The 12,467-nt window shown below is 45.8% G+C and overlaps 1 protein-coding gene across 2 annotated transcripts in view; it reads left to right on the top strand.

Annotated features, from left to right (window-relative positions):
• Positions 1–12,467, top strand: part of LOC145356403 (transient receptor potential cation channel subfamily V member 6-like) — a 51,552-nt gene that overhangs the window by 37,402 nt on the left and 1,683 nt on the right. For both annotated transcript variants that reach the window (XM_080209110.1, XM_080209111.1), the window contains exons 12-14: positions 1,863–1,929; positions 4,767–5,035; positions 8,811–8,917. In XM_080209110.1, the coding sequence (XP_080065236.1) occupies positions 1,863–1,929; positions 4,767–5,035; positions 8,811–8,917 (443 nt within the window). The remainder of the gene's footprint in view (positions 1–1,862; positions 1,930–4,766; positions 5,036–8,810; positions 8,918–12,467) is intronic.

A 12,467-nucleotide genomic window follows, 5' to 3' on the forward strand; every position in this document is an offset into this window, starting at 1 on the left:
TCAAGTCTGCACCAATCACAATCCCACCCAGACCCTATTCCTATAACCACACATTTACCCTAACTAGTCCCCCTGATGCTATGGGGCATTTTAGCATGGCCAATCCACCTAACCCGCATATTTTTGAACTAAAGTTGAAGTTTATTTGTTATTGTCACAAGTAAGGCTTACATTAACACTGCAGTGAAGTTACTGTGAAAGAAAACTGGAGCACCCGGAGGGAACCCATACAGACACGGGGAGGAAGCGCAAACTCCACACAGACAGTGACCCTAGCCGGGAATCGAACCCAGGGCCCTGGAGCTGTGAAGCAGCAGTGCTAACCATTGTGCTGCTCCTATGGGCAATTACGAGGTTATGCACTTTGGTAAAACCAGCAGTTGCTGTGTTCCTGCGTCAGCTTGTTAACTTGTTAGCTTTTCGTTCTGAAACACCCAACCCTTTCTGCTGTAGTTGTTTTTTAGAATCCTGTCACGGTTACCAGAATAACAGTCTGGCTGGAGAGAGGGCAGGTCTGGAGGCTGTCACAGCCAATTAACCTGATGTTCGTTTTTCTGCTGCTGATTGGATGGGGACTTGGAGGTGGAAATGTTTTAAACTGAGCTGCAGTTATCAATGGGCCAAACTGCTCACATTTGTGCTGTGTCACTCAGTGAGTAACTGAGGACATTGCGCATAGCTTGGTGATGCGTATAGAGTAGGAATCAGCGTGTGTTGGGCCATTGGGCACGAGTTAGCTACAACTAACTCCCAGGTGAGGGACACTATAGCTGCCAGCTCTCCAAAGGGCTCCAGCCTATAATTCTAAAATTAAACTACAGGCATGACAAGGGGGGGGTGAAATCAGGGAGCACCCCATTTTACAATGAGGACAGTCAAAATCTGAAACTCTTCCCCAGAAAGCTGCAAAAGTGGGGGGGCCAAGAGGGGTTTTGAGATTAAGGTCAATTCATTTCTTTAGGTAAGGGGCACCGATATGGATTGAAGGTGGAAAAGTGGACCAGAGGTACAGATAAGCTTTGATTGAATTGTATGGTGGAGCAGGCTAGAGGAACACCCTTTTCCCAGTCATGTGGAAGAGTGTGAGAGTCAGAGTGTGGAATGAGCTGCCGGATAAAGTGGTAAATGCGGGGTCACTTTTAACATTTAAGAAAAACTTGGACGGGTTCATGGATGAGAGGGGTGTGGAGGGATATGGTCCAAGTGCAGGTCAGTGGGACTAGGCAAAAAATGGTTTGGCACAGACAAGAAGGGCCAAAAGGCCTGTTTCTGAGCTGTAATTTTCTATGGTTCTATGTGTTTCTCCTAAACTCCTAAAATGGTAGCAGTCAGCTAAGTATAGCTGATTGTTGAAAATTCATATCCCGAGCTGCATCTTGCAAATCAAGTGTACACTTTTTAATTAATGGTTGAGGTCTGTAATGAGTCGTAGAGTCATAGACATATATATAAAACATATATATGTATATATATAATGTAATATGTAATATATATATAAAACATATATATGTATATATAATATATAATATATTATATGTATATATCCAGTTATAAAAACCTTTCTTTGCTCAGGTTAAAACAAACTCTCGGACCACAAGTTGCTGCAGGTCAGTAATAGTGGTTGCAGCATTCATGGAACATCCTTTGGTTTGATGATTAAATGAAGGCAATCCCACAAATCTTTCATATTATTTAAGGTCAGGAACTCCATGGGAACTGTGTCCTGAAATTCTAATACATGTGGTCGCTGGGCAACATTAGCAGTGCAGACACAGGGACAATATGCAACCTCCTCAGTGGAGAATGTTAATGGAAAGCTTTTTTTAATTTGCTTCTCAGATTATTTTTAATTTGCTTCTCAGATTATTTTGGAGAAATTCTTGACCTTTGTGATATTAATGGTGATGGTGCTAATCGGATTTACAACAGGTAATTTTAAATAAATATCACTTTGTTAATGTTTTGCCGATGCGTTATACATTAACTCTAATAAACATTATGTTACATCATTACAATTAGCAATAATATTAATAAATCAAATCATAATCAAACTTTGTGTCTTTCTTAACCCAAATTTTAATTGTGATTTTGTTGAGACAGTAAATGTCACCTCCCCTACTTTTCTGTTTAGGTTTGTAACTGAAGAATTTACTACAACTGAATCATATAATTGCAGAATGTTACAGCAGGAGAATATGGATCTGAAAAATATCAGCCATGATTGAATGGTGGAGCAGACTCAATGGGCCGAGTGGCCTAATTCTGCTCCTATGGTCTTATGATCTAACTTGGAAATTGGCCATGTCAGATCTGCTTTTATCACCCTCCTAGACCGTCCCTTCCCACCATGGTTCTTGATATTAAACTAAGAATGGATGAGTTGGGCTCAGATTGGAAGTTTGACATCAAACCTGCCCAATTCTGGGTCTAACCCAAGTCAGCCAGCCCATTCCCAGGGGTCAGGTTGGCAATTCATATATATAGGTGAGGCTGGCAGACTCTGATTTAATCAGATTTACAGGTTAGCTGTGATCTGCCAGGTTTCCCAGGCCTTGGCAACGCTAATAGCAACCGGACAGCACCTGGGGCAAAGAGCCTTTACAGCATTCCTTGTGGGTCAGACACAGTAGAAGTGCTTGCACCCGGCTGCCCCCTCAAGCTCTGCTCCCTGTATCAGAGCCCTTCCCTTCCATTAAAAGACCCCTTGGATCTGAGATCGGACTTTCCTGCACCTCCAGGGTTTGTGATCAAACACCTCCTGCTTCCAGAAAACAAAATCTTTCCCAAACTTGGGATTGAACCTAGCTGGGCGTGGGGCCTTTTCCAGAGGTCTGCCCGCCTGACTGGAAGTCAAGCAAGCTAACATTCAGGCAGGGGAACTGTCCCAGAACATACACGCACGGAGGGGTTTCTCCCTCACTTGCTGCTTAAACCCCCTTCCTACATGCAACCCCCACTGCCAATATCCAGGCTGCTGACTCCTTCTTACTCATAAAATTGAAAGGAACTTTAATGTTCCTCTCTTTCAAACAACTCCATTGTAATAGAGTTTTGGGATTCTGCCTCAAGAATGGCTTGTAGGGAAAAGCTGCCCATTTGAACATTGCCCCGTGAAGATATTTTGTCCAACCTCCTGATTTTCCTTCCATTATTTTTATTTTATGTGCCCAATTTGTATTCTTAGTGAAAAGTATCTAACTTTACTTACCTTGCTGCTCTCCTTGGCAATATTGAAGATCCTTATTTCAGTTTTTTTTAATCCTCCTCAGTCCTGGTGAAACTTAAGTTTCCCACCATTACTGACAACCCCCTTATCCGTGAGTAGGTCCCAGTCAGTCCCAGTCCAAAGATGTGTAGGTTACATGGAGTGGCCATGGTAAATGTGTGGGGCTGCAGGGATAGGGTAGAGGGGAGGGCCTGGGTGAGGTGCACTTTTGGAGAGTCAGTGCAGACTTGATGGGCCGAATGGCCTCTTTCTGAACTGTAGGGATTCTATGGTATGGTTCAATCTCTGCTGCACTTTTAATCATTGCTTTCCTATCTGAGCTCTACAGGGACGCCCTTAACTGAGGCAGTAATCCAAGGTAATGCTCTGGGTGACTAGGCCTTGAACTGTGCCATGGTGGGTGGTGAAATTTGAATTCAGTAAACATCTGGAACGAAAAGTCTAATGATGATCATGAAACTATTGTTGATTGTTATAAAAACCCATCTGGTTCACTAATGTCCTGTAGGGAAGGAAATCTGCCGTCCTTACCCAGTCTGGCCTACATGTGACTCCAGGGTCACAGCAATGTGATTGACTCTTAACCCCCCTCTCAAAGGGAACTAGGGATAGGTAAAAGTGCTGGTGTAGGAAAATGACACCCACATCCTGCAAATGTTTAAAAAAGATACACTAACCATTGGCTTAACAATGGCACTATACAAATTCAACATGCTCTCGTATTTCTCTAAATATAAGTAAAAAGTCAATGATTACGTTTGCCTTACCTGTTTGCTAAATCTCCTTTTTTGTTAGAGCGGTATTGTCACTGGACTAGTAATCCAGAGACCCAGGGCAAGATCTGGGGACCCCAGGTTCGAATCCCACCACGGCAGATGGTGAATTCAATAATAAAAACCTGGAATTAAGAATCTACCGATGACCACAAAACCATTGTCATCGAAAAACCCATTTGGTTCACTTGTGTCTTTTAGGAAAGGAAATCTGCTGTCCATACCTGGTGTGGGCTACGTGTGATTCCAGATCCACAGCAATCATCATAGAACCCTACAGTGCAGAAAGAGGCCCTACGGCCCATTGAGTCTGCACCGAACACAATCCCACCCAGGCCCTACCCCCATATCCCTACATATTATACCCACTAATCCCTCTAACCTCCACCACCCTGAACACTAAGGGGCAATTCCTTAGCATGGCCAATCAACCTAACCCGCACATCTTTGGACTGTGGGACGAAACCAGAGAACTCGGAGGAAACCCACACAGACACGAGGCGAATGTGCAAACTCTACACAGACAGTGACCCGAGCCGGGAATCGAGCCCAGGACCCTGGAGCTGTGAAGCAGCAGTGCTCACCACTGTGCTACCATGCCACCCTATGTGGTGGACTCTTAAAATGTTCTCTGAAATGGCAGGCAGTGAAGCAATAAATTCTGGCCCAGCGAGTGATGTCCGCATCCCATAAAATGAAGCTTAAGAATAAAGGTTACACAGCAAGGTTCCAGGTTTGATGCTGACAGTGGTTTCTTTTCATTCCAGCCATACACATGTCATTCCAGGAGCTCGACCCTGCCCAGTGGGTTCGTTTTAATGACTACAAGAATCTGCTCTTTCTGATGTTCATGCTCTTTTTTGGACTTCTGGACATCCCACTGAACTATGAAAAGCACACGCCTTTCATGGTGAAGATCTTATATGTGTCCTACATTATGATGACTTTCCAGGTGATGGCTATTCTCTTCATCTTCTTGATTGCTCAGACACTGCGGAGGGTGATGAAGAATTTGGATGTACTCTGGCAAGCTCAGGTATGGAGTTCACACGCATTCACTTGTTTGTCAAAGCCCGAAATGAGGTTTTCTTCAGTTGTTGTCCTTTTACATCATTGGGCGGAATTCCATGCCCCCAACAGATGCAAGGGCAAGAAAGAATTACCTGCATTTATATAGCACCTTTCAGGTTGTTTCCAAAGCTCATTACAGCCCATTAAGTTCTTTGAGGTATAATCACTGATGCATTCTTGGAAGTGGTAGTCAATTGGCACGTAGCTACGCCAACAGTGATGAAACAATTTGTTTCCGAATTGATATTGATTATAGGATAAATATTGGCCAAGACACCCACTCTTCCTCGAAATTATAGGGGCAAAATAGTGGCAATAGTGCTTTTACATCCACCTGAGAGGGTAGACAGGTTTAGGACAGAATTTTCCATGTTTAACACAGATTGTCACCAGCCCCAACGGTGGCTTTCTCCACCCTATCATGAGGAACAGTGAGGAAAATAAATCCAGGGTCAGATCCCACAACTTCATTGAGCCCAGCCTGCCAGCTACTTAGTTGTTTTAAAGGTTGGGCCACCATTTTTAAAGGCAGCAGTGAGGAAGCTGTGGTTGGGGGGAAGTGGGGGTGGCGGGGGGGGGGGAGAATTGGTGAAGAGGTTCCCTTCATCAACTAACAGCAGAGAAGAAAGAAAGAAGAATGAATAAGCATTTCTACAGCAACTTTCATGACTTCTGTGTGTCCCGGAGAGCTTCACAGCATTTCAGGATGAAGTCACTGCTATAATATGAAAAATATGTCAGCCAGCCATTTTTGTGCACAGAAAGCTCCCATAGACAACGGTGTTGGACCTTTGGGCGGCACGGTAGCACAGTGGTTAGCACTGCTGCCTCACCACACCAAGTGGTGAGGCAGCAGTGCCTCATCCACTCTATCAATCCCCCTCATCATGTTATAAACTTCTATTAAGTCACCTCTCATCCTCCTCCGCTCCAAAGAGAAAAGCCCCAACTCCCTCAACCTTTCCTCGTAAGACCTACCCTCCAAACCAGGCAGCATCCTGGTGAATCTCCTCTGCACTCTCTCCAATGCTTCCACATCCATAAGCCATAAGCATAGATAAGGGTCATGGGTGGAGGGGGGATTGGTAATGTTAAATTGGCAGCGCGGGTTTGTTTGGCCAAAGGGCCTGTTTCCCAGGCTGTTTTTGTTTTTATAGTGAGGTGACCAGAACTGAACACAATATTCCAAGTAATGCTGAAATATCTGTAATTTCCTCAGCTGAACCCAGGGTGTGAACCTATCAGGATCTGGGTTTTGTTGATATTTTGATGTATTTTTTCCATAAGCTGTTTTTATGTTAAGTTTAACTTCAGTGAGTTCCAGTCCTTGATTACTTATTAATTTCCCTGGAATGTCAAATATGTTATTCCCTTCCTCTGTTGCAAGGATAATTATTCAACAAACATGCCATTTCTTTGCAGTGTTTCATTTGTAATATTGTCCTCATCTGTTTTTAAAGACCCACACTCCCCTTTCTCTTCTAATACAATTGTAAAAATATTTTGTGTCAATCCCGATATCCCACACAAGTTTCTTCTTGGGTGGCATGGTCGCACTTTGGTTAACACTGTTGCCTCGCAGTGTCAGGGACCTGGGTTCAATTCCTAACTTGTGTCACTGCTTATGTGAAGTCTGCATGTTCTCCTCATGTCTGTGTGAGTTTCCTCCGGGTGCTCCAGTTTCCTCCCACAGTCCAAAAGACGTGCTGGTTAGATGCATTAGCCATGCTATATTATCCCTCCGTGTACCCGAACAAGCACCGGAGTGTGGTGATTAGGGAATTTCCACAGTAACTTATTTGCGGTGTTAATATAAGCCTACTTGTGACACTAATAAATAAACTTCAACTTAAATAATCTTAAAAACTTTTTGACTTTCTTTGCTCCATAGCTAATACAATTGGTGCATTATGGGAGGTACAAGGGGTGCATTGTGGGAATTGGTTAACTAACAGAAAGCAAAGAGTGGGGGTAAATGGGTGTTTTTCTGGTTGGCGATCAGTGACTAGTGGTGTGCCTCAGGGAGCAGTGTTGGATTCGCAATTGTTTACAATATACATAGATCATTTGGAGTTGGGGACCAAGTGTAGTGCGTCAAAATTCGCAGAGTACTGTGTGCAGTTTTGGGCGCCGCACCTGCGCAAAGATATTTTGGCCTTGGAGGGAGTGCAGAGGAGGTTTACTAGGCTGATACCAGAGTTGAGGGGGTTGAGCTATGAGGAGAGGCTGAATAAACTAGGCTTGTACTCGTTGGAGTTTAGAAGAATGAGGGGAGATCTCATTGAGACATATAAGATGATGAATGGGATGGATAGGATAGAGGTGGAGAGACTCTTCCCGCTCAAAAAAGACAGTAGGACTAGGGGGCACAGCCTCAAGATAAAGGGGAGGCGTTTTAGAACGGAGTTGAGGAGGAACTTCTTCACTCAAAGGGTGGTGAATCTCTGGAATTCTCTACCCGTTGAAGTGGTGGAGGCTGCCTCGCTAAATATTTTCAAGAAGCGGGTTGATGGGTTTTTGATAAGAGAGGGGATTAAGGGTTATGGGGAGAGGGCGGGAAAGTGGAACTGAGCCACGACAGATCAGCCATGATCTTATTGAATGGCGGGGCAGGCTCGAAGGGCTAGATGGCCTACTCCTGCTCCTATTTCTTATGTTCTTATGTTCTTATAAGATGAGTGGTACAGCAAAGCGTGCAGAGGGCGCTGAAAGTCTGCAAGAGGATATAGATAGTCTAAGTGAGTGGGCAAGGGTCTGGCAGATGGAGTACAATGTTGGTAAATGTGAGGTCATCCATTTTGGTAGGAATAACAGCAAAATGGACTATTATTTAAATGGTAAAAGATTGCAGCATGCTGCTGTGCAGAGGGACCTGGGTGTCCTTGTGCAGGAACCTCAACGAGTTGCTTTGCAGGTGCAGCAGGAATTAAGAAGGCAAAAGGAATTTTATCCTTTATTGCGAGAGGGATGGAGTTTAAAAACAGTGAGGTTATGTTGCAGCTGCATAAGGTGCTGGTGAGGACACACTTGGAATACAATGTACAGTTTTAGTCTTACTTGAGAAAGGATATACTGGCACTGGAGGGGGTGCAGAGGAGATTCACTAGGTTGATTCTGGAGTTGAGAGGGTTGGCTTATGAGGAGAGATTGAGTAGGCTGGGGTTATACTCACTGGAATTCAGAAAGATGAGGAGAGATCATAAAGAAACATATGAAAGGAGTAGATAAGATAGAAGCAGGGAAGTTGTTTGCACTGGCAGGTGAAACTAGAACTAGGAGCACAACCTCAAACTAAGTGTGAACAGATTAAGACTGAGTTGACGAGAAAACTTCCTTACCCAAAGTGTTGTGAATCTGTGGAATTCCCTGCCCAGTGAAGCAGTTGAGGCTACCTCATTGAATGTTTTTAAGGCAAGAATAAATAAGTTTTTGAACAGTATAAGGGCTATGGTGAGTGGGCGGGTAAGTGGAGCTGAGTCCATGAAAAGATCAGCCATGATCTTATTGAATTGCAGAACAGGCTCGAGGGGCTAATGGCGTACTCCTGCTCCTAGTTCTTATGTTCTTGTGATGCAATCGGTGCATTGTGGGAGACACAATCAGTGCATTGTGGGACATCGTGGGCGTATTGAAGGAAAGCAAAGAACTCGCATTCGTATCCATTTTTCATGACATCAGGGTGTCCCAAAATGCTCTGTCCAGCCAATCACGTAACAACGTTTATTTCTTTCCGACAACAGATTACGGCATCGATGATTCACCTGGAACGATGGCTTCCCAGATATTTCTGGTCCCGGGCTGGTATCTGTGGGACGAGGCTGGGACTTGACAACAACTGGTACATCTGGTGAGAGCTCGGAAGCTACTTCAAAAACGTTACAAGAACACAACACAGGAACACAAGAAATAGAAGCAGGAGGAGATCACCAGGCTCTTCGAACCTGCCCCGCTATTCATTACGATCATGGCTGATCTATACTGGCCCCAGCTCCTTTCCTGTGCCGTTTCCCAATAGCCCTCGATTCCTCGATCTATCAAATATTTATCCACCTCCACTTTAAATATTTCTAATGATCCAGCCATCACTACACTTTGGGGCTGAGAATTCCAGAGATTCACCACCCTTTGTAAGAAGAAATTTCTACACTCCTCAGTTTTAAATGCCCGGCTCTTTATGTTAGAGCAGGGAAAGAAATTATCTGAGAATTCCTTCGGGATTCATATCAGACAAGTAGGAATTTGGACATAAGTTGTGTGTGATATTCAAACCCTAAGGAATGTACTGTTGGTGGCCGGCGTTGTGTGGGGTTGGGAAGCTGCCAGTTTATGCAATTTCTGCACCAGCATTTGGAGGGAAAGGCAATTCGGGAAATGTATGAACCATAGACCCTGTCCAAATGATGTGTTTAAATCCTCTCTTACTTATTCCAGGTACAGGGTACTCACTGAATCCTGTTCCAAGCACAGGGTACTCACTGAATCCTGTTCCAGGCACAGGGTACTCACTGAATCCTGTTCCAGGCACAGGGTACTCACTGAATCCTGTTCCAGGCACAGGGTACTCACTGAATCCTGTTCCAGGTACAGGGTACTCACTGAATCCTGTTCCAGGCTCAGGGTACTCACTGAATCCTGTTCCAGGCACAGGGTACTCACTGAATCCTGTTCCAGGTACAGGGTACTCACTGAATCCTGTTCCAGGTACAGGGTACTCACTGAATCCTGTTCCAGGTACAGGGTACTCACTGAATCCTGTTCCAGGCACAGGGTACTCACTGAATCCTGTTCCAGGCTCAGGGTACTCACTGAATCCTGTTCCAGGCTCAGGGTACTCACTGAATCCTGTTCCAGGTACAGGGTCCTCACTGAATCCTGTTCCAGGTACAGGGTACTCACTGAATCCTGTTCCAGGTACAGGGTACTCACTGAATCCTGTTCCAGGTACAGGGTACTCACTGAATCCTGTTCCAGGTACAGGGTACTCACTGAATCCTGTTCCAGGTACAGGGTACTCACTGAATCCTGTTCCAGGCACAGGGTACTCACTGAATCCTGTTCCAGGCACAGGGTACTCACTGAATCCTGTTCCAGGTACAGGGTACTCACTGAATCCTGTTCCAGACACAGGGTACTCACTGAATCCTGTTCCAGGCTCAGGGTACTCACTGAATCCTGTTCCAGGTACAGGGTACTCACTGAAACCTGTTCCAGGCTCAGGGTAATCACTGAATCCTGTTCCAGGCTCAGGGTACTCACTGAATCCTGTTCCAGGTACAGGGTACTCACTGAATCCTGTTCCAGGTACAGGGTACTCACTGAATCCTGTTCCAGGTACAGGGTACTCACTGAATCCTGTTCCAGGTACAGGGTACTCACTGAATCCTGTTCCAGGTACAGGGTACTCACTGAATCCTGTTCCAGGTACAGGGTACTCACTGAATCCTGTTCCAGGTACAGGGTACTCACTGAATCCTGTTCCAGGTACAGGGTACTCACTGAATCCTGTTCCAGGTACAGGGTACTCACTGAATCCTGTTCCAGGTACAGGGTACTCACTGAATCCTGTTCCAGGTACAGGGTACTCACTGAATCCTGTTCCAGGTACAGGGTACTCACTGAATCCTGTTCCAGACACAGGGTACTCACTGAATCCTGTTCCAGGTACAGGGTACTCACTGAATCCTGTTCCAGGTACAGGGTACTCACTGAATCCTGTTCCAGGTACAGGGTACTCACTGAATCCTGTTCCAGGCTCAGGGTACTCACTGAATCCTGTTCCAGACACAGGGTACTCACTGAATCCTGTTCCAGGTACAGGGTACTCACTGAATCCTGTTCCAGGCACAGGGTACTCACTGAATCCTGTTCCAGGCACAGGGTACTCACTGAATCCTGTTCCAGACACAGGGTACTCACTGAATCCTGTTCCAGGTACAGGGTACTCACTGAATCCTGTTCCAGGCACAGGGTACTCACTGAATCCTGTTCCAGGCACAGGGTACTCACTGAATCCTGTTCCAGACACAGGGTACTCACTGAATCCTGTTCCAGGTACAGGGTACTCACTGAATCCTGTTCCAGGCTCAGGGTACTCACTGAATCCTGTTCCAGGTACAGGGTACTCACTGAATCCTGTTCCAGGCACAGGGTACTCACTGAATCCTGTTCCAGGTACAGGGTACTCACTGAATCCTGTTCCAGGTACAGGGTACTCACTGAATCCTGTTCCAGGCACAGGGGACTCACTGAATCCTGTTCCAGGCACAGGGTACTCACTGAATCCTGTTCCAGGCTCAGGGTACTCACTGAATCCTGTTCCAGGTACAGGGTACTCACTGAATCCTGTTCCAGGTACAGGGTACTCACTGAATCCTGTTCCAGGTACAGGGTACTCACTGAATCCTGTTCCAGGCTCAGGGTACTCACTGAATCCTGTTGCCAGCTGTATTGACTGGCCATAAGCCCTTTGTGAGGATTGAACTGTTGAAGTGTGAAGATCTATTTGTCTATAGGCTGCCTAAACCCCCAATGAGGAGAGCAGGATGAACACTAGGAGCTGGGGGTGCTGTGCCCGCCACCTCAGTTATAGCCCAACAACCAAAACACACCTTTTTCATACACCACTAAGGAACTCAGCAGCTTTCTGAGGCCTCACTGTAACATTGGCTTATTCTGCGACTGACAATATTAACTGCACTCAGGAACAGCCAGGCCTACCTGCAGCCGAACAGTGGCTGGGTGGGTGGTGAGTGGCAAGGGAGTGATGCAGTGTCCTTAGAGGAACCAACTGCAGGAATTCCCTTCCAGAGCCAACATTAAAAGAAAGCAGGTTGTTTCCAACACCCTACGACACCTAGAATCCCTGCATTGCAGAAGGAGGCCATTTGGTCCATTGCATCAGCACAGACTGCAATCCCACCCAGGCCTTATACGCTCAACCCCACCCATTTACCCGGTTAGTCCCCCTGACATAGGCAATTTGTGTGGCCAATCCACCTAACCTTCACATCTTTGGAATGTGGGAGGAAACTGGAGCACCCGGAGGAAACACATGCAGACACGGGATGAATGTGCAGACCCAAGCTGAGAATCAAGCCTAGGTCCTTGGCATTGTGAGGCAGCAGTGCTAACCACTGCGCCACCATGCTACCTCTCATTCATAAGATGTCTCTTCCCTTCCCCCTCTGCATTGCACCAATAACGCTAATTTCCTGTCCTTACCATATACCCCAACCCTGTTTGTCACCTCGCCTGCTACTAATTAGCTACCCTCCCATCACCTCTATCTCAGCATCACCCTTCCCCAATTCATCCCAACTCATCTCCCTTAAATCACCCACCCTTTCCGACAATCCACTCCCCTAAAGGCCCCTGCTGCGTGTAATGTTGTCCTAATC

This window comes from Carcharhinus amblyrhynchos, chromosome 21 (genome assembly GCF_965287045.1).
Source record: "Carcharhinus amblyrhynchos chromosome 21, sCarAmb.v2.hapA, whole genome shotgun sequence".
NCBI classification, from domain to species: Eukaryota; Metazoa; Chordata; class Chondrichthyes; order Carcharhiniformes; family Carcharhinidae; genus Carcharhinus; species Carcharhinus amblyrhynchos.